The 26051-nt window shown below is 48.0% G+C and overlaps 1 protein-coding gene across 3 annotated transcripts; it reads right to left on the reverse strand.

Moving 5' to 3' along the window:
* Positions 1–123: 123 nt before the first annotated feature.
* On the reverse strand, positions 124–25846 carry ATP5MC2 (ATP synthase membrane subunit c locus 2). Of its 3 annotated transcripts, none has more exons than XM_063952158.1 (5): positions 25757–25846; positions 24158–24238; positions 23882–23959; positions 684–844; positions 124–350 (listed from the first exon to the last, which is right to left on the reverse strand). In XM_063952158.1, the coding sequence occupies exons 2-5, from the start codon at positions 24194–24196 to the stop codon at positions 236–238; spliced, it is 393 nt and encodes a 130-aa protein (XP_063808228.1). In that variant the 5' UTR covers positions 24197–24238; positions 25757–25846; the 3' UTR covers positions 124–235. The 3 variants fall into 3 exon arrangements, with proteins under 3 accessions (XP_063808228.1, XP_063808226.1, XP_063808227.1); XM_063952156.1 differs by having other exon boundaries at positions 684–847; XM_063952157.1 differs by having other exon boundaries at positions 684–847; positions 24158–24235; positions 25757–25842.
* Positions 25847–26051: the final 205 nt, after the last annotated feature.

The following is a 26051-nucleotide window of genomic DNA, read 5'->3' on the forward strand; positions in this document are numbered from 1 at the left end:
GATTTGTTACTGTCACTTGTATCATTTTAAATGAAGAGTTAAAAAGAATTGCAAGGGTAACCTCATACAGGACTCTCCGTTACAAGGCTATTCAATAAAACACCATGAAACAAGAGCACATGCTTATTTTTCAAATTATATTTTATTCCCAGAATCCACTGGCAGATCTGGTGCAAAGGGCTCTACCCTCCCCGGACAGACACACAGGACGCATTTGCAGGACAGGTCAGATTAATCACATGGCAAACAGGATAAGGAATGCAACCATGAGGCAGAACAGTCCCATAGCCTCAGATAGGGCAAAGCCCAGGATGGCATAGGAGAACAGCTGCTGCTTAAGGGATGGGTTCCTGCAGAGAGAAAAAAAAAAAAAAATATATATATATATGACTATCACTACAAAGCAAAGAAAACACAGACTAACTCAATTATACATTATAGGCGCAATGTAATAGCGGCAGAGTTTGCTAGAGGTGCGGGATGCTGGCCAAACTGAGACTTTGTTTTTTTAAAGGGACGATCATTTACAAGGCAAAACCATGCTTTGTAAATGACTGCCCTGGCAGGAAAAAAAAAAAAAAAAAAAAAAAGGAGGGAGGGAGGGAGAGCCTCACTGTAAGTGACATAGGGGGTAATACATGCAAGGGGTTTGACAAAATGAAGTAGCTTTGGGAAAACTTTACCTGGCATATCCAATAATGAGGCTCCCGAAAACTGTTCCAATACCAGCACCAGAGCCAGCTACTCCTACAGTGGCAGCTCCAGCGCCAATAAACTTTGCTGCAGTATCTATATCCCGGCACACGGCGCTGCTCTGGATCCCTCGAGCTGGAACAAGTGCCATCTGCTGAGACAATCAGTATTCACTAGTATCCCATAGAAAATTATATATATATATATATATATATATATATCTATATCTATATCCCCTACATGTACTGTATGTCATTACAAATAACAGCACAATTTTATCCAGACTATAAAGGTTTTCATAATAACAGCACAGAGCCCTAATCTCAACTAAAGGTGGGTACACACAAGACAATGTGCTCTGTGAGCAACATTGCGTCGTGTGTCCCCCTCCCGGGCCGAGACGCCTGACAGCGGGCACAAACACTGAGATATCTCTAGCTGCGGCCGGCCGTGGCAGCTTTGGACGATGAAACCAAATTCAGCTGCATGCAGGGCCGAGACAGAGGGTTGTTAACGACCTGCGTGGTTGCGAATCGCTCGAAGATTACAGCGTATACACTAGTCAATAGTAAACTACGTCACTCAGGAGGGTCAAAATGAGAGACGCCGTTTACTTTATCGACTAGTGTGTATGGGCCTTAAGATCCTGATTTAAAAAAAAAAAAAAAAAAAAAAAGGCAAATAAATGCAAACAGTTACAAAAGTGCAAATAACTAACATTACAAAATTAAAAGGTGAGCCAATCTAGTAAACACACGAGTATAGCATTACATCATTGGTTTTTTTTCAATGAAATGTGCTATTGATTAATGTTATTTTGGACCTCCTGATCAAAGTTTATTTACATGTGTCGGAGAAAAGCTTTAAATTCATGCCCAGGATATTATGGGACTTGTAGTCCCTTTGAGTGAAATCAGATACAATGAAATTTCTATCTGTAGAGACTAATATATTAGAATGGGTATCCAGTCTTTAGGTTGACAGCACTTAGGTCGACACTCATTAGGGTGACCACTGTTGGTCAACATTAGTATTTCAAATGTTTTTAATTTTTAGAACCTTCATACTTCACGATCCACGTGGATTACAATCGGGAACGGTAACTGAGGCACTTTGCCTGAAGCATGGCGAGCAAATTGAGCCATGTGAGGGGACACTGTGCACTAACTGGGGTTCCCGGTCACTTTACGAAGAAAACACTGCCGTGAGGTCGGGCGGGTGAGTGTAGCGCTGATCTCCCAGTATGCCCGCCGGCTATCCCGCCGGCTCCCCCCCCCCACCTCCCCCCCGGGTCCATCTCATGCCGACATCATTTTGATGTCGGATTGAGATGGTCGAAAAGGGGGCCAAAACCTGTCGGATTTAACCCCGTTTGACATCAACGCGTGGATCGGCAGCTATTCTGCCGATCCACGTGCTTTGACAAGTCGAATGCCTCGACTTGTCGGAAAGCATTGAATAGGTCGAATCACGTTTCGACCTTAAAAAGTCGAAAACTGCTGTCTTTTCGACAGACGGCAGTTTTCAACTTCAATTGAATATACCCCTTAGATGCAATTGGGTGGGTATCCGGATTACAGACAGTGTCTAGCTAGACAGTCAATAGATAGAAAAGATATGTTAGACATTAGGTCGACAAGGTCAAAAGGGCAACATAGTCAAAAGATCGACATGAAACCGGTACAGTACAAAATGTCAACATGGTCAAAAGGTCGACATGAAAATGGGACGACAAAGTAGACAGGTCTTTTTAATTTTACATGTATTTGGACTTTTTCATACCTTCTCTATCCATGTCCACAGAGTTGGTTATAAACCTTGTGGCGAGTATGCCTTTCTACAATTGGGGGTCCCAGATGAGATAACTAGCCACAAAAAAAAACCAGAAATGCAAAATAAATAAAAAAATAAGAATTTACTCACCGGTAATTCTATTTCTCATAGTCCGTAGTGGATGCTGGGGACTCCGTAAGGACCATGGGGATTAGCGGCTCCACAGGAGACTGGGCACAACTACAAAGAAAGCTTTTAGACTACTGGTGTGCACTGGCTCCTCCCACTAAGACCCTCCTCCAGACCTCAGTTAGGATACAGTGCCCGGAAGAGCTGACACAATTAGGAAGGATTTTGAATCCCGGGTAAGACTCATACCAGCCACACCAATCACACCGTATAACTCGTGATACAATACCCAGTTAACAGCATGATAACAACTGAGCCTCTCAACAGATAGCTCAACAATAACCCTTTAGTTAAGCAATAACTATATACAAGTATTGCAGACAATCCGCACTTGGGATAGGCGCCCAGCATCCACTACGGACTATGAGAAATAGAATTACCGGTGAGTAAATTCTTATTTTCTCTAACGTCCTAAGTGGATGCTGGGGACTCCGTAAGGACCATGGGGATTATACCAAAGCTCCCAAACGGGCGGGAGAGTGCGGATGACTCTGCAGCACCGAATGAGAGAACTCAAGGTCCTCCTCAGCCAGGGTATCAAATTTGTAGAATTTAGCCAACGTGTTTGCTCCTGACCAAGTAGCAGCTCGGCAAAGTTGAAGAGCCGAGACCCCTCGGGCAGCCGCCCAAGAAGAGCCCACTTTCCTTGTGGAATGGGCTTTTACCGATTTAGGATGCGGCAGTCCAGCCGCAGAATATGCAAGCTGAATCGTACTACAGATCCAGCGAGCAGTAGTCTGCTTAGAAGCAGGTGCACCCAACTTGTTGGGCGCATACAGGATAAAAAGCGAGTCAGTCTTCCTGACTCCAGCTGTCCTGGAAACATAAATTTTACATGACAAAGCCGCCAATTCTGAAACCCGCCTGGCCGAAGCCAAGGCCAACATGACCACTTTCCACGTGAGATATTTTAAATCCACGGTTTTCAGTGGCTCAAACCAATGTGACTTTAGGAAATCCAACACCACGTTGAGATCCCAAGGTGCCACTGGAGGCACAAAAGGGGGCTGAATATGCAGCACTCCCTTAACAAAAGTCTGAACTTCAGGTAGTGAAGCCAATTCTCTCTGGAAGAAAATCGATAGAGCCGAAATCTGGACCTTAATGGAACCCAATTTAAGGCCCATAGTCACCCCTGACTGTAGGAAGTGCAGGAACCGGCCCAGATGAAATTCTTCCGTTGGGGCCTTCCTGGCCTCACACCACGCAACATATTTTTGCCATATGCGGTGATAATGGTTCGCGGTTACTTCTTTCCTAGCTTTTATCAGCGTAGGAATGACTTCCTCCGGAATGCCCTTTTCCTTCAGGATCCGGTGTTCAACCGACATGCCGTCAAACGCAGCCGCGGTAAGTCTTGGAACAGACAGGGCCCCTGCTGCAGCAGGTCCTGTCTGAGCGGTAGAGGCCATGGGTCCTCTGACATCATTTCTTGAAGTTCCGGATACCACGCTCTTCTTGGCCAATCCGGAACAATGAGTATAGTTCTTACTCCTCTTCTCCTTATTATCCTCAGTACCTTTGGTATGAGAGGAAGAGGAGGGATCACATAAACCGATCGGTACACCCACGGTGTTACCAGAGCGTCCACAGCTATCGCCTGCGGGTCTCTTGACCTGGCGCAATATTTTTCTAGCTTTTTGTTTAGGCGGGACGCCATCATGTCCACCTGTGGTTTTTCCCACTGGTTTACAATCATTTGAAAGACTTCTGGATGAAGTCCCCACTCTCCCGGGTGGAGGTCGTGCCTGCTGAGGAAGTCTGCTTCCCAGTTGTCCACTCCCGGAATGAACACTGCTGACAGTGCTAACACGTGATTTTCCGCCCATCGGAGAAACCTTGTGGCTTCTGCCATCGCCGTCCTGCTTCTCGTGCCGCCCTGTCGATTTACATGGGCGACTGCCGTGATGTTGTCTGACTGGATCAGTACCGGCTGGTTTTGAAGCAGGGGTTTTGCCTGACTTAGGGCATTGTAAATGGCCCTTAGTTCCAGAATATTTATGTGCAGGGAAGTCTCCTGACTTGACCATAGTCCTTGGAAGTTTCTTCCCTGTGTGACTGCCCCCCAGCCTAGAAGGCTGGCATTCGTGGTCACCAGAACCCAGTCCTGTATGCCGAATCTGCGGCCCTCTTGAAGATGAGCACTCTGCAGCCACCACAGCAGAGACACCCTTGTCCTTGGAGACAGGGTTATCAGACGATGCATCTGAAGATGCGATCCGGACCACTTGTCCAACAGGTCCCACTGAAAGGTTCTTGCATGAAACCTGCCGAATGGAATCGCTTCGTAGGAAGCTACCATTTTTCCCAGGATCCGCGTGCAGTGATGCACCGACACCTGTTTTGGTTTTAGGAGGCCTCTGACTAGAGATGACAGCTCCTTGGCCTTCTCCTCCGGGAGAAACACTTTTCTCTGTTCCGTGTCCAGAACCATCCCTAGGAACAGCAGGCGTGTCGTAGGGACCAGCTGTGACTTTGGAATGTTTAGAATCCAGCCGTGCTGTTGTAGCACTTCCCGAGATAGTGCTACCCCTACCAACAACTGCTCTCTGGACCTCGCCTTTATCAGGAGATCGTCCAAGTACGGGATAATTAAAACTCCCTTCCTTCGAAGGAGTATCATCATTTCCGCCATTACCTTGGTAAAGACCCTCGGAGCCGTGGAGAGACCGAACGGCAACGTCTGGAATTGGTAATGACAATCTTGTACCACAAACCTGAGGTACTCCTGGTGAGGATGGTAAATGGGGACATGTAGGTAAGCATCCTTGATGTCCAGCGATACCATGTAATCTCCCTCGTCCAGGCTCGCAATAACCGCCCTGAGCGATTCCATCTTGAACTTGAATTTTTTGATATAGGTGTTCAAGGATTTCAAATTTAAAAATGGGTCTCACCGAACCGTCCGGTTTCGGTACCACAAACATTGTGGAATAGTAAACCCTTCCTTGTTGAAGTAGGGGCACCTTTACTATCACTTGTTGTGAATACAGCATTTGAATTGCCTGTAACACTGCCTCCCTGCCTGAGGGAGTGGTTGGCAAGGCAGATTTGAGGAAACGGCGGGGGGGGGGGGGGGGGAGACGTCTCGAATTCCAGTTTGCACCCCTGAGATACTATTTGAAGGATCCAGGGATCCACCCGTGAGCGAGCCCACTGCTTGCTGAAATGCTTGAGACGGGCCCCCACCGTACCTGGCTCTGCCTGTGGAGCCCCAGCGTCATGCTGTGGACTTTGAGGAAGCGGGGGAGGACTTTTGCTCCTGGGAACTGGCTGTATGCTGCAGCTTTTTCCCTCTACCTCTGCCTCTGGGCAGAAAGGATGCGCCTTTAACCCGCTTGCCCCTATTGGGCCGAAAGGACTGAACCTGATAATACGGTGCTTTCTTTGGTTGTGAGGGAACATGGGGCAAAAATGTAGACTTCCCAGCTGTTGCTGTGGAAACGAGATCCGAGAGACCATCCCCGAACAATTCCTCACCCTTATAAGGCAGAACTTCCATGTGTCGTTTGGAATCTGCATCCCCTGTCCACTGCCGAGTCCATAACCCTCTCCTGGCAGAAATGGACATTGCACTAATTTTGGATGCCAGCCGGCAAATATCCCTCTGTGCATCCCTCATGTATAAGAGTGCGTCTTTAATATGCTCTACGTTCAGCAAAATAGTGTCCCTGTCTAGGGTATCTATATTTTCTGACAGGGAATCTGACCACGCAGCAGCAGCGCTGCACATCCAGGCTGAAGCTATAGCCGGTCTCAGTATCACACCTGTGTGTGTGTATATAGATTTCAGGATAGCCTCCTGCTTTCTATCAGCAGATTCCTTCAGGGCGGCCGTATCCGGAGACGGTAGTGCCACCTTCTTCGACAAGCGTGTGAGCGCTTTATCCACCCTAGGGGATGTTTCCCAGCGTGACCTATCCTCTGGCGGGAAAGGGTACGCCATTAGTAACCTCTTAGAAATTACCATCTTTTTATCAGGGGAAGCCCACGCTTCTTCACACACTTCATTTAACTCTTCAGATGGAGGAAAAGCTACTGGTAGTTTTTTCTCTCCAAACATTATACCCTTTTTTGTGGTACCGGGGGTAACATCAGAAATGTGCAACACATTTTTCATTGCCTCAATCATGTAACGTGTGGCCCTACTGGAAGTTACATTAGTCTCTTCGTCGTCGACACTGGAGTCAGTATCCGTGTCGACATCTGTGTCAACCATCTGAGGTAGCGGGCGTTTTAGAGCCCCTGATGGTTTTTGAGACGCCTGGGCAGGCACAGGCTGAGAAGCCGGCTGTCCCACATTAGGTATGTCGTCAAACCTTTTATGTAAGGAGTCGACACTATCACGTAATTCCTTCCATAGCACCACTCAGGTGTCGACCCCCCAGGGGGTGACATCACATTTACAGGCATCTGCTCCGCCTCCACATAAGCCTCCTCATCAAACATGTCGACACAGCCGTACCGACACACCGCAAACACACAGGGAATGCTCTGACAGAGGACAGGACCCCACAAAGCCCTTTGGGGAGACAGAGAGAGAGTATGCCAGCACACACCAGAGCGCTATATAACACTGGGATCCCACCATCAATGAGTGTTTTCCCTATAGCTGCTTTTTTATATATATATTACATATACAGGTTGAGTATCCCTTATCCAAAATGCTTGGGACCAGAGGTATTTTGGATATCGGATTTTTCCGTATTTTGGAATAATTAGATACCATAATGAGATATCATGGTGATGGGACCTAAATCTAAGCACAGAATGCATTTATGTTACATATACACCGTATACACACAGCCTGAAGGTAATTTTAGCCAATATTTTTTATAACTTTGTGCATTAAACAAAGTGTGTCTACATTCACACAATTCATTTATGTTTCATATACACCTTATACACACAGCCTGAAGGTCATTTAATACAATATTATTAATAACTGTGTATTAAACAAAGTTTGTGTACATTGAGCCATCGAAAAACAAAGGTTTCACTATCTCACTCAAAAAAGTCCGTATTTCGGAATATTTGGATATGGGATACTCAACCTGTATATATATCTATACTGCGCCTAAATTTAGTGCCCCCCCCTCTCTTTTTTACCCTTCTGTAGTTTTCTCAGACTGCAGGGGAGAGCCAGGAAGCTTCCTTCCAGCGGGACTGAGGGAAAAATGGCGCCAGTGTGCTGAGGGAGAAGCCCCGCCCCCTTTTCGGCTGACTTTCTCCCGCTTTTTCTGTGATACTGGCAGGGGTAATTTTACATCTATATAGCCTCTGGGACTATATAGGATGTATATTTTGCCAGCCAAGGTGTTATCTATTGCCCTCAGGGCGCCCCCCCCCCAGCGCCCTGCACCCATCAGTGACCGAAGTATGAGGTGTACATGAGGAGCAATGGCGCACAGCTGCAGTGCTGTGCGCTACCTTGGTGAAGACTGAAGTCTTCTGCCGCCGATTTTCCGGACCTTCTTCGTGCTTCTGGCTCTGTAAGGGGGACGGCGGCGCGGCTCCGGGAACGAACACCAAGGTCGGGTCCTGCGGTCGATCCCTCTGGAGCTAATGGTGTCCAGTAGCCTAAGAAGCCCAAACTACCACCTGTTAGGTAGGTTCGCTTCTTCTCCCCTTAGTCCCTCGCTGCAGTGAGTCTGTTGCCAGCAGATCTCCCTGAAAATAAAAAACCTAAAATAAGAATTTACTTACTGATAATTCTATTTCTCGTAGTCCGTAGTGGATGCTGGGGACTCCGTAAGGACCATGGGGAATAGCGGCTCCGCAGGAGACTGGGCACAAAAGTAAAAGCTTTAGGACTACCTGGTGTGCACTGGCTCCTCCCCCTATGACCCTCCTCCAAGCCTCAGTTAGGATACTGTGCCCGGACGAGCGTACACAATAAGGAAGGATTTTGAATCCCGGGTAAGACTCATACCAGCCACACCAATCATACCGTACAACCTGTGATCTGAACCCAGTTAACAGCATGATAACAGAGGAGCCTCTGAAAAGATGGCTCACAACAATAATAACCCGATTTTTTGGTAACAATAACTATGTACCAGTATTGCAGACAATCCGCACTTGGGATGGGCGCCCAGCATCCACTACGGACTACGAGAAATAGAATTATCGGTAAGTAAATTCTTATTTTCTCTAACGTCCTAAGTGGATGCTGGGGACTCCGTAAGGACCATGGGGATTATACCAAAGCTCCCAAACGGGCGGGAGAGTGCGGATGACTCTGCAGCACCAAATGAGAGAACTCCAGGTCCTCCACAGCCAGGGTATCAAATTTGTAGAATTTTACAAACGTATTTGCTCCTGACCAAGTAGCTGCTCGGCAAAGTTGTAAAGCCGAGACCCCTCGGGCAGCCGCCCAAGATGAGCCCACCTTCCTTGTGGAATGGGCTTTTACAGATTTTGGCTGTGGCAGGCCTGCCACAGAATGTGCAGTCTGAATTGTACTACAAATCCAACGAGCAATAGTCTGCTTAGAAGCAGGAGCACCCAGCTTGTTGGGTGCATACAGAATAAACAACGAGTCAGATTTTCTGACTCCAGCCGTCCTGGAAACCTATATTTCCAGGGCTCTGACAACGTCCAGCAACTTGGAGTCCTCCAAGTCCCTAGTAGCCGCAGGCACCACAATAGGTTGATTCAGGTGAAACGCTGAAAAACCACCTTAGGGAGAAACTGAGGACAAGTCCTCAATTCCGCCCTGTCCGAATGGAAAATCAGATGAGGGCTTTTACAGGATAAAGCCGCCAATTCTGACACGCACCTGGCCCAGGCCAGGGCCAACAGCATGACCACTTTCCATGTGAGATATTTTAACTCCACATATTTAAGTGGTTCAAACCAATGTGACTTTTGGAACCCAAAAACTACATTTAGATCCCAAGGTGCCACTGGAGGCACAAAAGGAGGAGGCTGTATATACAGTACCCCTTTCACAAACGTCTGAACTTCAGGGACTGAAGCTAGTTCTTTTTGGAAGAAAATTGACAGGGCCGAAATTTGAACCTTAATGGACCTCCATTTCAGGCCCATAGACACTCCTGTTTGCAGGAAATGTAGGAATCGACCTAGTTGAAAATTCCTCCGTCGGGGCCTTACTGGCCTCGCACCACGCAACATATTTTCGCCAAATGCGGTGATAATGTTTTGCGGTTATATCTTTCCTGGCTTTGATCAGGATAGGGATGACTTCATCCGGAAAGCCTTTTCCCTTCAGGATCCGGCGTTCAACCGCCCTGCCGTTAAACGCAGCCGCGGTAAGTCTTGGAACAGACAGGGTCCTTGCTGGAGCAGGTCCCTTCTTAGAGGTAGAGGCCACGGATCCTCCGTGAGCATCTCTTGAAGTTCCGGTTACCAAGTCCTTCTTGGCCAATCCGGAGCCACGAATATAGTGCTTACTCCTCTCCATCTTATAATTCTCAGTACCTTGGTTATGAGAGGCAGAGGAGGGAACACATACACTGACTGGTACACCCACTGTGTTACCAGAGCGTCCACAGCTATTGCCTGAGGGTCCCTTGACCTGGCGCAATACTTGTCGAGTTTTATAAACATGTGGAAGACTTCTGGGTGAAGTCCCCACTCTCCCGGGTGGAGGTCGTCCACTCCCGGAATGAATACTGCTGACAGTGCTATCACATGATTTTCCGCCCAGCGAAGAATCCTTGCAGCTTCTGCCATTGCCCTTCTGCTTCTTGTGTCACACTGTCTGTTTACGTGGGTGACTGCCGTGATGTTGTCCGAATGGATCAACTCCGGGTGACCTTTAAGCAGAGGTCTTGCTGAGCTTAGAGCATTGTAAATGGCCCTTAGCTTCAGGATATTTATGTGAAGTGATGTCTCCAGGCTTGACCATAAGCTCTGGAAATTCCTTCCCTGTGTGACTGCTCCCCAGCCTCGCAGGCTGGCATCCGTGGTCACCAGGACCCAGTCCTGAATGTGTGGCCCTCTAGAAGATGAGCACTCTGCAACCACCACAGGAGAGACACCCTTGTGCTTGGTGACAGGGTTATCCGCTGATGCATCTGAAGATGCGACCCGGACCATTTGTCCAGCAGGTCCCACTGGAAAGTTCTTGCGTGGAATCTGCCGCATGGGATTGCTTCATAGGAAGCCACCATTTTTCCCAGAACCATCTCATTGATGTACTGAGACTTGGCTCGGTTATAGGAGGTTCCCGACTAGCTCGGATAACTCCCTGACTTTCTCCTCCGGGAGAAACACCTTTTTCTGAACTGTGTCCAGTATCATCCCTAAGAACAGAAGACGAGTCGTCGGAATCAGCTGCGATTTTGGAATATTGAGAATTCAATCGTGCTGCCGCAACACTACCTGAGATAGTGCTACACCGACCTCCAACTGTTCCCTGGATCTTACCCTTATCAGGGAATCGTCCAAGTAAGGGATAACTAAAATTCCCTTCCTTCGAAGGAGTATCATCATTTCGGCCATTACCTTGGTAAAGACCCGGGGTGCCGTGGACCATCCATACGGCAGCGTCTGAAACTGATAGTGACAGTTCTGTACCATAAACCTGAGGTACCCTTGGTGAGAAGGGTAAATTTGGACATGAATGTAAGCATCCTTGATGTCCCGAGACATCATGTAGTCCTCTTCTTCCAGGTTCGCAATCACTGCTCTGAGTGACTCAATCTTGAATTTGAACCTCTGTATGTAAGTGTTCAAAGATTTTAGATTTAGAATCGGTCTCACCGAGCCGTCCGGCTTCGGTACCACAACAGTGTGGAATAATACCCCGTTCCCTGTTGCAGGAGGGGTATCTTGATTATCACCTGCTGGGAATACAGCTTGTGAATGGCTTCCAAAACTGTCTCCCTGTCAGAAGGAGACATCGGTAAAGCAGACTTTAGGAAACGGCGAGGGGGAGACGTCTCGAATTCCAATTTGTACCCCTGAAATATCACCTGAAGGATCCAGGGGTCTACTTGCGAGTGAGCCCACTGTGCGCTGAAATTCATTGAGACGGGCCCCCACCCTGCCTGATTCTGCTTGTAAAGCCCCAGCGTCATACTGAGGGCTTGGCAGAGGCGGGAGAGGGTTTCTGTTCCTGGGAACTGGCTGATTTCTGCAGCCTTTTTCCTCTCCCTCTGTCACGGGGCAGAAATGAGGAACCTTTTGCCCGCTTGCCCACGAAAAGACTGCGCCTGATAATACGGCGTCTTCTCATGTTGAGAGGCGACCTGGGGTACAAACGTGGATTTCCCAGCTGTTGCCGTGGCCACCAGGTCTGAAAGACCGACCCCAAATAACTCCTCCCCTTAATAAGGCAATACTTCCAAATGCCGTTTGGAATCCGCATCACCATACCACTGTCGTGTCCATAACCCTCTACTGGTAGAAATGGACAACGCACTTAGACTTGATGCCAGTCGGCAAATATTCCGCTGTGCATCACGCATATATAGAAATGCATCTTTTAAATGCTCTATAGGCAATAATATACTGTCCCTATCTAGGGTATCAATATTTTCAGTCAGGGAATCAGACCACGCCAACCCAGCACTGCACATCCAGGCTGAGGCGATTGCTGGTCGCAATATAACACCAGTATGTGTGTAAATACCTTTTAGGATGCCCTCCTGCTTTCTATCAGCAGGATCCTTAAGGGCGGCCATCTCAGGAGAGGGTAGAGCCCTTGTTCTTACAAGCGTGTGAGCGCTTTATCCACCCTAGGGGGTGTTTCCCAACGCACCCTAACCTCTGGCGGGAAAGGATATAATGCCAATAACATTTTAGAAATTATCAGTTGTTATCGGGGGAAAACCACGCATCATCACACACCTCATTTAATTTCTCAGATTCAGGAAAACTACAGGTAGTTTTTCCTCACCGAACATAATACCCCTTTTTGGTGGTACTCGTATTATCAGAAATGTGTAAAACATTTTTCATTGCCTCGATCATGTAACGTGTGGCCCTACTGGAAGTCACATTTGTCTCTTCACCGTCGACACTGGAGTCAGTATCCGTGTCGGCGTCTATATCTGCCATCTGAGGTAACGGGCGCTTTAGAGCCCCTGACGGCCTATGAGACGTCTGGACAGGCACCCGGCTGTCTCATGTCAACCACTGTCTTTTATACAGAGCTGACACTGTTACGTAATTCCTTCCAACAGTTCATCCACTCAGGTGTCGACCCCCTAGGGGGTGACATCACTATTACAGGCAATCTGCTCCGTCTCCACATCATTTTTCTCCTCATACATGTCGACACAAACGTACTGACATACAGCACACATACAGGGAATGCACTGATAGAGGACAGGACCCCACTAGCCCTTTGGGGAGACAGAGGGAGAGTTTGCCAGCACACACCAGAGCGCTATATTATATATATATATATATATATATACATACATATACATACAGGGATAACCTTATATAAGTGTTTTTCCCCTTATAGCTGCTGTATCTTTAATACTGCGCGTAATTAGTGCCCTCCCTCTCTTTTTTAACACTTTCTGTAGTGTAGTGACTGCAGGGGAGAGCCAGGGAGCTTCCCTCCAACGGAGCTGTGAGGGAAAATGGCGCCAGTGTGCCGAGGAGATAAGGCCGCCGATAAGGGGGCGGAGCCTTTATCTCCCATTTTTCTATGTATTTTGGCAGGGGTTAAATTCATCCATATAGCCCAGGAGCTATATGTGATGCATTTTTTTTGCCATCCAAGGTGTTTTATTGCGTCTCAGGGCGCCCCCCCCCCCCAGCGCCCTGCACCCTCAGTGACCGGAGTGTGAAGTGTGCTGAGAGCAATGGCGCACAGCTGCAGTGCTGTGCGCTACCTTGTTGAAGACAGGACGTCTTCTGCCGCCGATTTTCCGGACCTCTTCTGTCTTCTGGCTCTGTAAGGGGGCCGGCGGCGCGGCTCTGGGACCCATCCATGGCTGGGCCTGTGATCGTCCCTCTGGAGCTAATCTCCAGTAGCCTAAGAAGCCCAATCCACTCTGCACGCAGGTGAGTTCGCTTCTTCTCCCCTTAGTCCCTCGATGCAGTGAGCCTGTTGCCAGCAGGTCTCACTGAAAATAAAAAACCTAAAACTAAACTTTTCACTAAGCAGCTCAGGAGAGCCACCTAGTGTGCACCCTTCTCGTTCGGGCACAAAAATCTAACTGAGGCTTGGAGGAGGGTCATAGGGGGAGGAGCCAGTGCACACCAGGTAGTCCTAAAGCTTTTACTTTTGTGCCCAGTCTCCTGCGGAGCCGCTATTCCCCATGGTCCTTACGGAGTCCCCAGCATCCACTTAGGACGTTAGAGAAATATACTTTCATTCTAGGTGCTCAGGAGAGCCCCTAGTGTGCATCCAGCTCGGCCGGGCACAAGAATCTAACTGAGGTCTGGAGGAGGGTCTTAGTGGGAGGAGCCAGTGCACACCAGTAGTCTAAAAGCTTTCTTTGTAGTTGTGCCCAGTCTCCTGCGGAGCCGCTAATCCCCATGGTCCTTACGGAGTCCCCAGCATCCACATAGGACGTTAGAGAAAATATGGTGTCTACCTTTTCTATGTAGACCATTTTCATGTCGACCTTTTGACTGTCTAACATGTGGTGTCTATTTATTGACTGTCCATCTATTATACCACACCCAATTGGGTGTTTGGTGTTTTTGGCATCACTAATTAGGACAGGGAACAGAAGCCAGGTTAATAGCTGCTCTGTACCCAGCATCATAGCAAAATCCATAACATATCAGTGGCAACCTAGGTTAATAAGTACCCAATGCTTTCATTGTGACAGGATACAATGCGCTTTCAATTAATTCTAGTGTAAAGTGCTTATTGTCCAACGATTGTTATCCAGTCAGAATTTTAAGAGTAACCATGTTCACATAGTTCAAGATATAGTCAGGCACAATTTCACCATGTTGAGGCTGCAGATGCTTACGGGCTGACGAGAGGGTCGTTAAGCACAAGTGGGAGGGTAAGGGGTAGAATACTCACCAGTGCGCTGCTGGTGGAACTCTGCCTATGACCTGGAAGACAATGCTGGAGCAGTCGCTGCCATTGGGAGAAGGTAAGACACCACTAGACACCCCAGGGATGGTTTGTGGACAGTTCATGCTGGCATATCATCCATGTAGATGATGAATGTCAACATGGTCATTGCTAAGCATGTTGATAGTTCGACCAGGTCCACAATCTCACGTTGACCTGATGACATGATAACTGTGAACCAATCATAATACACGCCTAAAGAAGAACCAGCCCAGCTACAAGTACTGTGTGCTTGTGTCCCTTATGTGAGCACACTGCAAGCCAGTCATTCTGCTTTAATAGAGCCATGTGTGGGCCAAATCCTCCAGTTGAGAGCCAGATCGCAGATTAAATAGACAAGGGAGCAGCACACTGAGCCAGATCGCAGATTAAAGTAGACTTAGGGCTGTGCAAAGTGGACCCCACGTGTAGCTGGAGACTTCCTGGCTGGCATAGAATTAAACTACCGCCATAGTGTGTCAAGTAAGTTGTAATGCTCAATTTAAGTTGTAATAGTTTGTAGCCACTAATCGGCATTGCTGTGTATCAGAAGCTGTGCATTACTTAACTAAACACGCCCTTCACACTCATTTCATCCCTTTGAGGCATATTTCTAGGAGACTCCTTTGCAGCAGTTTTCAATGCTCAGATATGAACCACGAAGAGAAAAATTAAAATTTCCTGTATTACCCAGGCAATTCATTGCTGCTGAAATGTAAAGTACTGTATTACCTTACACTCCATTATGCTGCTGCAGCTCCTCCCACGTATCTAGTACAGTCACCTAACGGAGTTGATAGAAGTAATAATGCTAAGATTGCAGGTATCTGAGCTACTGGGACATCACTAGCAGCATCAATGTAAGAATGAACCAATCCACACTGATTCCTGCAGCACACGTCTGCCAAGCTTGCAATCACCATGCCTATGCTCCATTAGAGACGCACCTCCCTGCTAGAATGGCAGCCTGTAGTGTATAGTCTAGCACCCTGCACCTAACCAGTGAGAGGCATATTTTCATTTTTAAAAGCCACATTTTATATGTATTGCTACAGCTACAATAGCTGTGAGGCTACATCATGTCAAAAAATTGCCCTTCAAAATTAAAATATGCCCTCCTTACTGATTATGTGCAGGATGCTAGAATGAATACTATACAAGTATGCATACCTCAGTTACTTATTATATAGAATTTAAACACACAGCCACCCACCCTGTAAAGCCAACTGTATGATACAACTATAGGGATGTACAGACTGCTGTACACATCCTATTCGATGTGTCACGCTTTGCAGGCTTAACACAACCTTTGAGAAGTTCAAATAGTTGCTGGTCTGGCCTTTTAATACACAGGTAGTTTCAGTGATACAACAGCAATGTAACTGACAGACATCTCCTCTTTCTGACCTTACCAAATTAGTTAATTAAAATTACAGCGCAATGGGCAGAAAGTGGCGTATTTATAATGGGTGCAGGGGGCCCACACCGCACACCCATTTTTTCAATACTTACCTCTCTGGAGTCCCCCACCGGCAAAAGCAGCGACATTTTCCTGGCATTTCAGAAATGCAGCAGTAGAAAAACCACCAGGAAAGTGGCCACCACGCAGTTTCCCCAGAGACCTGCGCACTAGACTCTAGGACAGCAATAGGGTCTCCTAGTGCCCAGTCTCTGCACTGCAGGCTAGAGAAGGGGCCCAGACAGAAACTGCACATGGCCCCCTCCTCTCTTAATACACCCCTGGGCAGAAACTAAGATTTTAATTACCTACCGGTAAATACTTTTCTCGTAGTCTGTAGAGGATACTGGGGTTCCATTTAGTACCATGGGGTATAGACTGGTCCACTAGGAGCCATGGGCACTTTAAGAATTTTATAGTGTGGGCTGGCTCCTCCCTCCATACCCTCCTACCAGACTCAGTCTAGGAAACTGTGCCCCAGGAGACGGACATACTTTGAGAGAAGGATATAGAAGGAAAGTGGTTAGGTTCCGAACCAGCACACAAACCAGATGAAAGCCATGCTAATCAAACTTGAAACAGGAACAGCAACAGCTGAACCAAAACAACAATACTTAACCAAGTAACAGTGCAGGAACAACGAAGCACTGGGCGGGCACCCAGTATCCTCTATGGACTATGAGAAAAGGATTTACCGGTAGGTAATTAAAATCCTATTTTCTCTTACGTCCAGGATACTGGGGTTCCATTTAGTACCATGGGGGAAGTACCAAAGCTCCCAAACCGGGTGGAACAGTGCTGAGGTTCCTGCAGAACTGACTGGCCTCTGAGGACCTTCAGTTTGGTCAAACTATCGAACTTGTAAAATGTGTCCGAACCTGACTAAGTAGCCGCTCGGCAGAGCTGTAAAGCCGAGACACCCCAGGCAGCCACCCAAGACGACTCCACCGACCTAGTTGAGTGGGCTTGAACAGATTTTGGAACCGGCAAGTCTGCCGTGGAATAAGCATGCTGGATAGTGAGCCTGATCCAGCACGCAATTGACTGCTTTGAAGCAGGACACCCAATTTTATTGGGATCATAGAGAACGAACAGAGAGTTCGATTTCCTGTGACAAGCTGTCCTCTTTACATACACCTTCAAAAGCACTCACAACATCCAAAGACTTTGAAATTGCAGAGGTGTCCGTAACAGCCGGAACCACAATAGGTTGGTTGATGTGAAATGCAGACACCACCTTAGGAAGCAATTGCTGACGAGCTCAGAGTTCAGTTCTGTCCTCATGGAAAATTAAATAGGGGCTTGTGAGAGACAATGCCCCTAGCTCCGACACACATCTCGCTGAAGTCAAGGCCAACAGTGTGACTGTCTTCCACGCAAGATATTTAACATCTACTTCCTGTAACGGTTCAAACCAGTCCGACTGGAGGAACTGCAGCACCAAATTGAGATCCCAAGGTGCCGTAGGAGTCACAAAGGAAGGTTGGATGTGCAGAACACCTTTCAAGAATGTCTGCACCTCAGGAAGAGAAGCCAATTGTTTCTGAAAGAAAATAGACCAGGCCGAAATCTGGACTTTTATGGAGCCCAGATGTAGGCCCACATTCACACCCGACTGCAGAAAAAGCAGGAAACATCTCAGATGAAATTCCACCGCAGAATATTTTTCCAAATACGGTAGTAATGTTTAGACATTACCACCTTCTTGGCATGGATCACAGTCGGGATGACTTTGTCAGGGATGCCTCTCTTGGCAAGAATCAGCTGTTCAACTTCCATGCCGTCAAACGTAGCCGTGGTAAGTCTTGATAGACGAACGGGCCCAGTTGCAGAAGATCCTCGCGAAGAGGTAGAGGCCACGGATCTTTGAGAAGCATCTCCAGGAGGTCAGAGTACCAGGCTCTTCTTGGCCAGTCCAGAGCAATGAGAATTGTTTGAACCTTTTCCCTTTTTATTCTTTTCAGAATTCTTGGGATCAGAGAAAGTGGAGGAAACACGTACACCATCTGATAGACCCATGGAGTCGTCAGAGCATCCACTGCCACTGTCTGTGGGTCTCTCGACCTGGTACAATACTGCTTGAGCTTCTTGTTGAGACGAGAGGCCATCATGTCGATCTGTGGACATCCCCATCAACTTGTCAAGCACCTGAACACCTCCGGGTGAAGGCCCCACTACCCCAGGTGCAGGTCATGTCTGCTGAGGAAGTCTGCTTCCCAGTTATCTACTCCCGGAATGAAGACCGCCAACAATGCCACAGCACGTTTTTCTGCCCAGAGGAGAATTCTTGACACCTCTGACATTGCTGCTCTGCTTTTCGTTCCACCCTGTCGGTTTATGTACATCACCGCCGTTACATTGTCCATCTGCACCTGAATGGCCTGATCGTGAAGATATGAGGCCTGCAGAAGGGCGTTGAATATAGCCCTGAGTTCCAGAATGTTGATTGGAAGGACGACTTACTGACCATCTTCCTTGAAACTGCACCCCCCGGGTGACTGCTCCCCAACCTCTGAGGCCTGCGTCCATGGTTAGCAGAATCTGGATTCTGAATACCGAACCGTCGGCCCTCGATCAGGCGAGAAGTCTGTAGCCACCACAGAAGGGAGATCCTGGCCTTTGGCGACAGACGACTCCTCTGGTGCATGTGAAGATGTGATCCGGACCATTTGTCCAACAGATCAAGCTGGAAGGGTCGTGCATGAAATCTTCCGTACCGAAAAGCCTCGTAAGAGGCCACCATTTTTCCCAGAAGGCGAATGCAAAGTTGCACAGATATCCGGGTTGGCTGTCAGGACATCCCGAACCATCGACTAGATTACCAATTCCTTTTCCAATGGAAGAAAAATTTTCTGCGACTGTGTCCAGTATCACTCCCAGAAATGGGAGCCTCCGAGTTGGCTCTAAGTGTGATATTGGAAGATTTAGAATCCAGCCGTGATCCAGGAGTGGTTTGGTTGTGAGGCCAATGCTGTTCAACAACCTCTCCCTGGATGGAGCCTTTATCAGAAGATCGTCCAGGTACGGAATTAATGTTCACTCCCTGCTTGCGAAGGAGAAACATCATCTCTGCCATCACCTTGGTGAACAACCTCGGTGCCGTGGAGATGTTATGAGCCACGGCTGTGGCTCATTCCTGTTTTGCATGTCGGTTAGGTATTTTATGTTATTCTTCTGTTCATGTTCCCTGTGGGTGTCATGGGGTGCTCGGAGCTCACCCTTAAGGAGGGCATACTATTATGAACCACAGGTAGTGGTTCATTCCTATTTTAAGTTTATAAGTTGTCTTGCAGGCCAGGATTTCCCGTTGCTCTGTTTAAGAATACTCTTGGTTGCTGCCGCTGGTGAGTCTGTAATTGCAGCTTGTTCCCATGGGTTCAGCCTCACCTGGCTGCTAATTGCATTTTGTCAGTTTGGAGTCATGCAACAGGGCAGCTGCATGACATTATTAATTAGGCCTCTCTGTTATATGCTGGCTCAGTGCAATTCACAGATGCTGGTGATATTTCTAGGTTTCCAGTCTGCTTGAGTTCTGAGCTTGGTTCCTGCTAGTTCCTGAGCTCCTGTGCAGCAGTGTCAGTCGAGCTGCTTCCTGTGTCTGATCCAGTGTCCTGCCGTGAGGCGTTCCTGTCCTGAGGTCCAGTGCCTTTGCCTGTGCTTGGTCAAGTTTCTGGCTTCTTGGTGTCCACCGGTCTGTCGTTTGGGGTTCTGCCTGTCCTCCAGTTCTGAGAGTCTGTGTCAGCAGCATTGGGAGTTCCTGTCCGTTTGCCAGTATTCGTACCGGTTCCGTGAGTAGCGGCTCTGCCGCGTCTGTCGGCCTAGGCCGCTGTTTTCCGTTATTATTTCTGTCACTGGTGTTTTGCAGAGGGTTCTGCTTATGCTGTCACCGCCGGGACACAAAAGTATTGTGTCGGCGTGTGGTCAGCATTTCCGTTGTTGTTCTTTTCCTTTGGCGGCAAGCCGCACATACATTTAGTTTTAGGCTAGTTAGTAGCCCCTGGCTATGGTTGTTTCAGTTAGAGGGCCCCTTGTTATCTCGGTACACTCTTTGTCTCTCATTAAGACCTGAGGGGGCATCGAAGTTGGGCAGACGTAATCCGCCCTTCAAACGCGGCTGCCATGGGCTCAAGCAACCATAGTCTCGCAAGAGTGTACCGACAGCACGGGCGAGACAACAGAGATAGGGCGCCAGGGGCTATTCCCTTTCCATTCCCCTTTCCCAGCATTACGTCCTGGTGCTCTGGACTCACTTCATAACATCTCCCTTGTTCTGAGTACCAGGAACCTAACAGGAGAGACCAAAAGGTAGAGCCTGGAACTGGTAGTGACAGTCCTGCAGTGCAAACCATAGATAAGCCTGGCGAGGCGGCCAGATCAGAATGTGAAGGTACGCATCCTTGACATCCAGATACACTAGGAATTCCCCCTCCTCCAGACCTGAGATCACCGCTCTCAGAGACTCCATCTTGAATTTGAACACTCGTAAGTACAGGTTCAACGACTTGAGGTTCAGAATTGGTCTACTGAACCATCCGGTTTCGGTACTACAAACAAGTTGGAATAGTACCCTTTGTTTTGCAGATGAGGTGGAACCGGAAAACAATGACCAGAGTCTGTACCAGTTTTTGACTAGCGTCCTGTAGTTATACTTGCCCCTTGTGAAACTGGTAAGCCTGATTTGAAGAATCTGAGGTGGGAGTTCCTGAAACTCCAGTCTGTAACCCTGGGAAATAAGATCTATGACCCAGGGATCCTGGCATGATGTTGTCCAGATGTGACTGAAATTTTTTTTAGTCAGGCTCCCACCTGCCAGTCTTCCAGGCATCGCAGTCCACCATCATGCTGAAGGTTTTGAGGAAGCAGAGCCTGAGCTCTGTTCCTGAGAGCTGGCAGTTGCTGGTTTGCATGGTTTACCTCTTGCGCCTCTATTGGCTGTAGAAGATCCTCTGGCTTTGCCCTTAAACTTGGCAGTCCGAAAGGACTGTAGAGTAGGTCTTACTGGTTGGGGGAGCTGCAGAAGGAAGATATGTGGACTTATTTATTAACAGTTTCTTATTTATGAACCGTTTCCTATATAGTGCAGCAAATACCCTTGCGCTTTACATTTGGAAATAACAATGATATAACAAAACTGGGTAATAAACAGTCACAGAGGTAGGAAGGCCCTGCTCGCAAGCTTACAATTACCCGCAGTAGCTTTGGAGATCCATTTTCTAGTTAGTCTCCAAATAAGGCTTCTCCTGTGAAGGGTAGGCCCTTCCTCACCTTTCCTTAACTCTGCGTCCGCAGTCTACTGGCGTAACCATAAGCCCCTGCGTGCTGACACTGCCATAGCAGTAGTGCGTGCATTAAGCAAACCCACTTTTATCGCAGTGTCCTGTATATGTTGCAGGAGTAAAACAATTTTCCCCCTAGATAAGGAATCCAACCCCTCAATTAGGTTACCTGACCATCTAGCAATGGCTTTAGTAATCCACGCACATGCTATAGTGGGTCTCTGGGCCATCCCAGCAGCCGTGTACAAGGATTCAAGTGTAGTCTCAATTTTACAATCAGCAGTGTCTTTCAGACTGGGACAGGTTATACAATGTTCCGTGACAACCTGGACACCGATTCAACAACTATTGGTGGACTTTCCCATTTTTTCCTATCCTCAGGAGGAAAAGGAAAAGATGAGAGTAACCTTTTAGGGATTTTAAAATTTCTTATCAGGATTAACCCACAGTTCTTCAAACAGGGTATTCAATTCCTTTGACACAGGAAAAGTGACTGAGGATTTCTTTTTTACATTAAAATAAGATTCCTCACACTCCTCTGTCACTTTATCTGGAATTTGCAGAACAACTGATAGCTTCTATAAGAGCCTCTATTCCCTGTGACAGAGCAGCGTCCCCCCCCTTCTGAATCCACCTTCCCCTCCTCCATGTCTGACCCCCTCAGTGTCAAAAGTCAGACTGCAGGATAAGGGCCAGAGTTTGTTTTTGTGGACAAATGGCAGGGGACTGAGTCTCTATTCATAATCTCATCCACAGACTGTCTTAAGCAGAGGTTCTCAAACTCTGTCCTCGGGGGCCCACACAGTGCATGTTTTGCAGGTCTCCTCACAGAATCGCAAGTGAAATAATTAGCTCCAACTGTGGACCTTTTAAAATGTGTCAGTGAGTAATTAATACACCTGTGCACCTGCTGGGTTACCTGCAAAACAAGCACTGTGTGGGCTCCCGAGGACAGAGTTTGAGAACCTCTGGTCTTAAGTATTGCGTCTCTTTCTCATGGCGGGACAATTTATTAGATATATTGGAAATCATTCCTGTAATGGAATCCAGCCACGCTGGTTCAGCCCCGCTAGTCTGAGAAGGTGCACTACACCGAGTACATAGTAGTGAGCTCCCTGGGGAAGAGGAACACTCTGCCATACATGAAACACACTCTTTGCCTGACATATTGTAAATGTGACAGAACACACAGGAAAGGTTAAAAGCACAATTAACCCACAAAGAGCCCTTCCAGGGAGAGACATATTTTGGAGCCAGCACACAGCGCCCTTATTGCTAATGCCAAGCTTAGCCGGGTCGCAGATTGGGGACCTAGTACACTAATAATCTCTCCCCCCCTGCTATGACCCTCTGGTACTGCTGAGGTAAGCTTAAGTCACACCAGAGGAGCTGCGTGTCCTTGTCAGTCAGCATCTGTATCCACTGCAGAGGGAAAATGGCGCTGGTGAGCTGCAGGATGCTCTCATAGTGAAGCCCCGCCACTTCAATGGCACGCAGTGTTCCCACTTTTTTTTTTTTTTTTTTTTTTTTAATGCTGGCTGAGGTTAGTTTGTGCTTAAAATGGAGCCAGATTCGTTTTAAGGCTTTGTTTGCCAGTGTGGGTACTGTGTACCGAGATGCAGTTGTGCACCAAGTCTGGAGACACAATCCGCCCCGGTGAGAAGCTGTGCGTCTCCGTGCCCTCATGCCGCCATAGAAGCCGGTGACCCGCTAACCGGGACATCGGCTTAGTACTCACCACTCTTTCTTTCTTCTGGCTGTTAGGGGTGGCAGTGTGCTGCGGAAATGTACGCTCACCATGGTGGGGCTTGTGAATAGTTCCCTCAGGAGCTAGTGTCCTGTCGGTGGGGAACGGGACCATCAACCCTTCAAGAGGTTGGGCTCCCGCCCACCCCTCCTCCCCTAAGTCCCACGAAGCAGGCAGGCTGGTGCCATCCAGACCTGCCTGAAAATAACAAGCAGAAAAATAAATGCAGAAAACTTCAGGAGCTTCCATAAGCGTGACCAGCTCCACCGGCCACATTTTCTAAACTGAGTCTGGTAGGAGGGAGGAGCCAGCCCACACTATCAAATTCTTAAAGTGCCCATGGCTCCTAGTGACCAGTCTATACCCCATGGTACTAAGTGGAACCCCAGTATCCTCTAGGACAGGGCTGGCCAAACCGGTCCTCGAGATCTACCAACAGTTCATGTTTTCCAGGCCTCCTGGAGATCTGTAGAATTGTCAGTTAGGAATGAATGCAGCAGATCTTAATTAGTAATGACTACACCTGTGCACCAGCTAGGTGGTCTGGAAAATATGTACTGTTGGTAGATCTCGAGGACTGGTTTGGCCAGCCCTGCTCTAGGACATAAGAGAAATGTATTAGAAGTCTAAGTAGTAACCACTTAATTAGTTACTGAAAAATATAGCCTAAAATATAATAACTACTATAACGTGATGCTTTCTTTTCCATGAAAGACAGGTCAGTATAAAGAGTGTCACCATACCTGATCTGTCTTGAGTACAGATGGATTCAGTAGTGCGGTAGACAGGGGTCGGCTGAGCAAGCATACTCCATTCTTCATCTTGGGATACAAAGAAAAGAACATTATCTGTTAAGTACATTCATCAAAAATGCTTAAACATGACATTACTGTCCCAAAATTATACACCAAGTACAAATACTCTCCCCAACCCAAAAGAAATACACACAGATATAGATATATATCCCCTCCCCCCTTCTATCACTTGAAATTATATTTAAACAAGTACAGAGCACTTACCAGGGATGGGTTGGACATCAGCTTGACACAAGCGTACATTTTGCCGTTAAAGTGGACAGACAAAGGCTACAAGAAGTGCTGCTGGAAAACAAGACATACAAAATGTATATGATATAAACCTACAGCAACCTTACATCAAACATACTTGGAGCAGGAACTTGCTCATCACTGTATTGCTTTAAAATTAAAAACAAAGATACCCATGTGATCTTCAGACCATAAAATCCACACTATATATTATTGTAGGTCTCAATGTAAGAGATATACAAGTGAAGTAAGGCCTGATTCAGAACCGGATGCAGTAAGTGCATCAGGCACTATTGACCGATGTTTCGTTGACTGCGCCGCTGTGCACACGTTGCGATGCTGATGTGGCTCCTGGTTACAGTGCGTGTGAAGCCACAGCACTGTTTCAGCAGGGAGACGGGGACAGTTTCACAAAACGGAGGCATGACGACTGTTATGCAGGCGTGCCGAGGCCAGCGACTACGGCCTAGGCCAGTAACCTTAAGGTTACTCAGATGGCCGTTGCTGCGACCAATGATCACGATGGTGATCCGATGCCACATCTCTGGATGCAGACATCGGTTCTACGCTGCCGCCAGTGAACATCTTTTAGCACAAGACGCCTCCTGCGACATAGCATCATTTTCACCTGAAACGATCAGATATGCAAGGCAAGTTAGAGATGTGAGAAGGGAGGGGGGGCAGCAGGTATGTAGTACACCGCAGGTACAAAATCCTGGCAATCAGGATCCCAACAGAATCCCAGAGGATCGTGGAAAGTATTTTTGCCCTATCCCACCTCTAAAGCAGCCTAATCCCAACTGTGTCCTCCCGCAGCCTAACCCCAAGGCCACAGTACTTGCCTTCGGGATCAGTCAGTATTCTGACTTTCGGGATACCTGCTGCTGGGATCTAAGTATCCCCACCATAGCCATTAGGTACAGTGCTGGACGCGCCTGGTAACAGAGCCTCTTGTTCCGGGTCCATAAAGGCCTCCTGGAGAAGGCTCATCTGCAGCAGGGGAAGTGGGGACAGCCTTACTGTCTGCCAACGTAGGGACAACTGCTGCTGCTTCTGGCACCCACTACCCGGGCATATTAAGTGCGGGCAGCAGACACAGCAGGGGGAGCTATTACACGCATCATCACGGTTTCCAGGACTATGCATCTCAACAGTCAAACCTAGAAAAATCGGGAATATGTGGAATACGGGTACTACGGAAGACACAGGCCTGGCATTATGCTGTGACCGTGACACCTGAGCCCGATGCTGCTGCTGCCATAGAGGGCGACTCCCTGCTGCAGGGACCGGGCAATGTATGGAAGAAGCACTGCAGAGAGACACACGCCCAGCGAGGCTAAGCCACTACAGTGCAGGAGACCATGTAGGCGGCCACAGTGACACCGAGCAGCCAAGCACTGCTGGGACGGGCACAAGGTCATACATATCCAGCAGCCGCAGTGACGCTAATCCCGACGCAGACACCCCTGCAACACCGCGGTCCGATCCCCGCTATCAGACTCATATATTCCCCATCTCCGGGTCTCAGCCTAACCGGAGCCGGGTACGGACTGCTGCAGAGCCGGGCCTCACCTTGGCGGGGAGAGAGAAGGGAGGGAGCGAAACCACACTGCGCTTGCGCGGATTAGCTGCGGCTCTGACAGCACGCGTTGCGCATGCGCCTGTGCTCACCCGTTCTGCCAGAGCGGCTTTTAAAGCAGAATATCTGACAGCGCCATCTGCTGGCAGGGAGAAAACGTGTGCTTGAGCTTGAGGGGTGAACGTAACGCGTGCACGACTGACCTTCAATTGTAATTAGACATGCAGAGAGGATTTTAAATAAGGTCATTTGTAACTATTAGGTTTCTACTTGTTGTAGTGGCAAGTT

The sequence above is a fragment of the Pseudophryne corroboree genome, chromosome 2, assembly GCF_028390025.1.
Source record: "Pseudophryne corroboree isolate aPseCor3 chromosome 2, aPseCor3.hap2, whole genome shotgun sequence".
NCBI classification, from domain to species: domain Eukaryota; kingdom Metazoa; phylum Chordata; class Amphibia; order Anura; family Myobatrachidae; genus Pseudophryne; species Pseudophryne corroboree.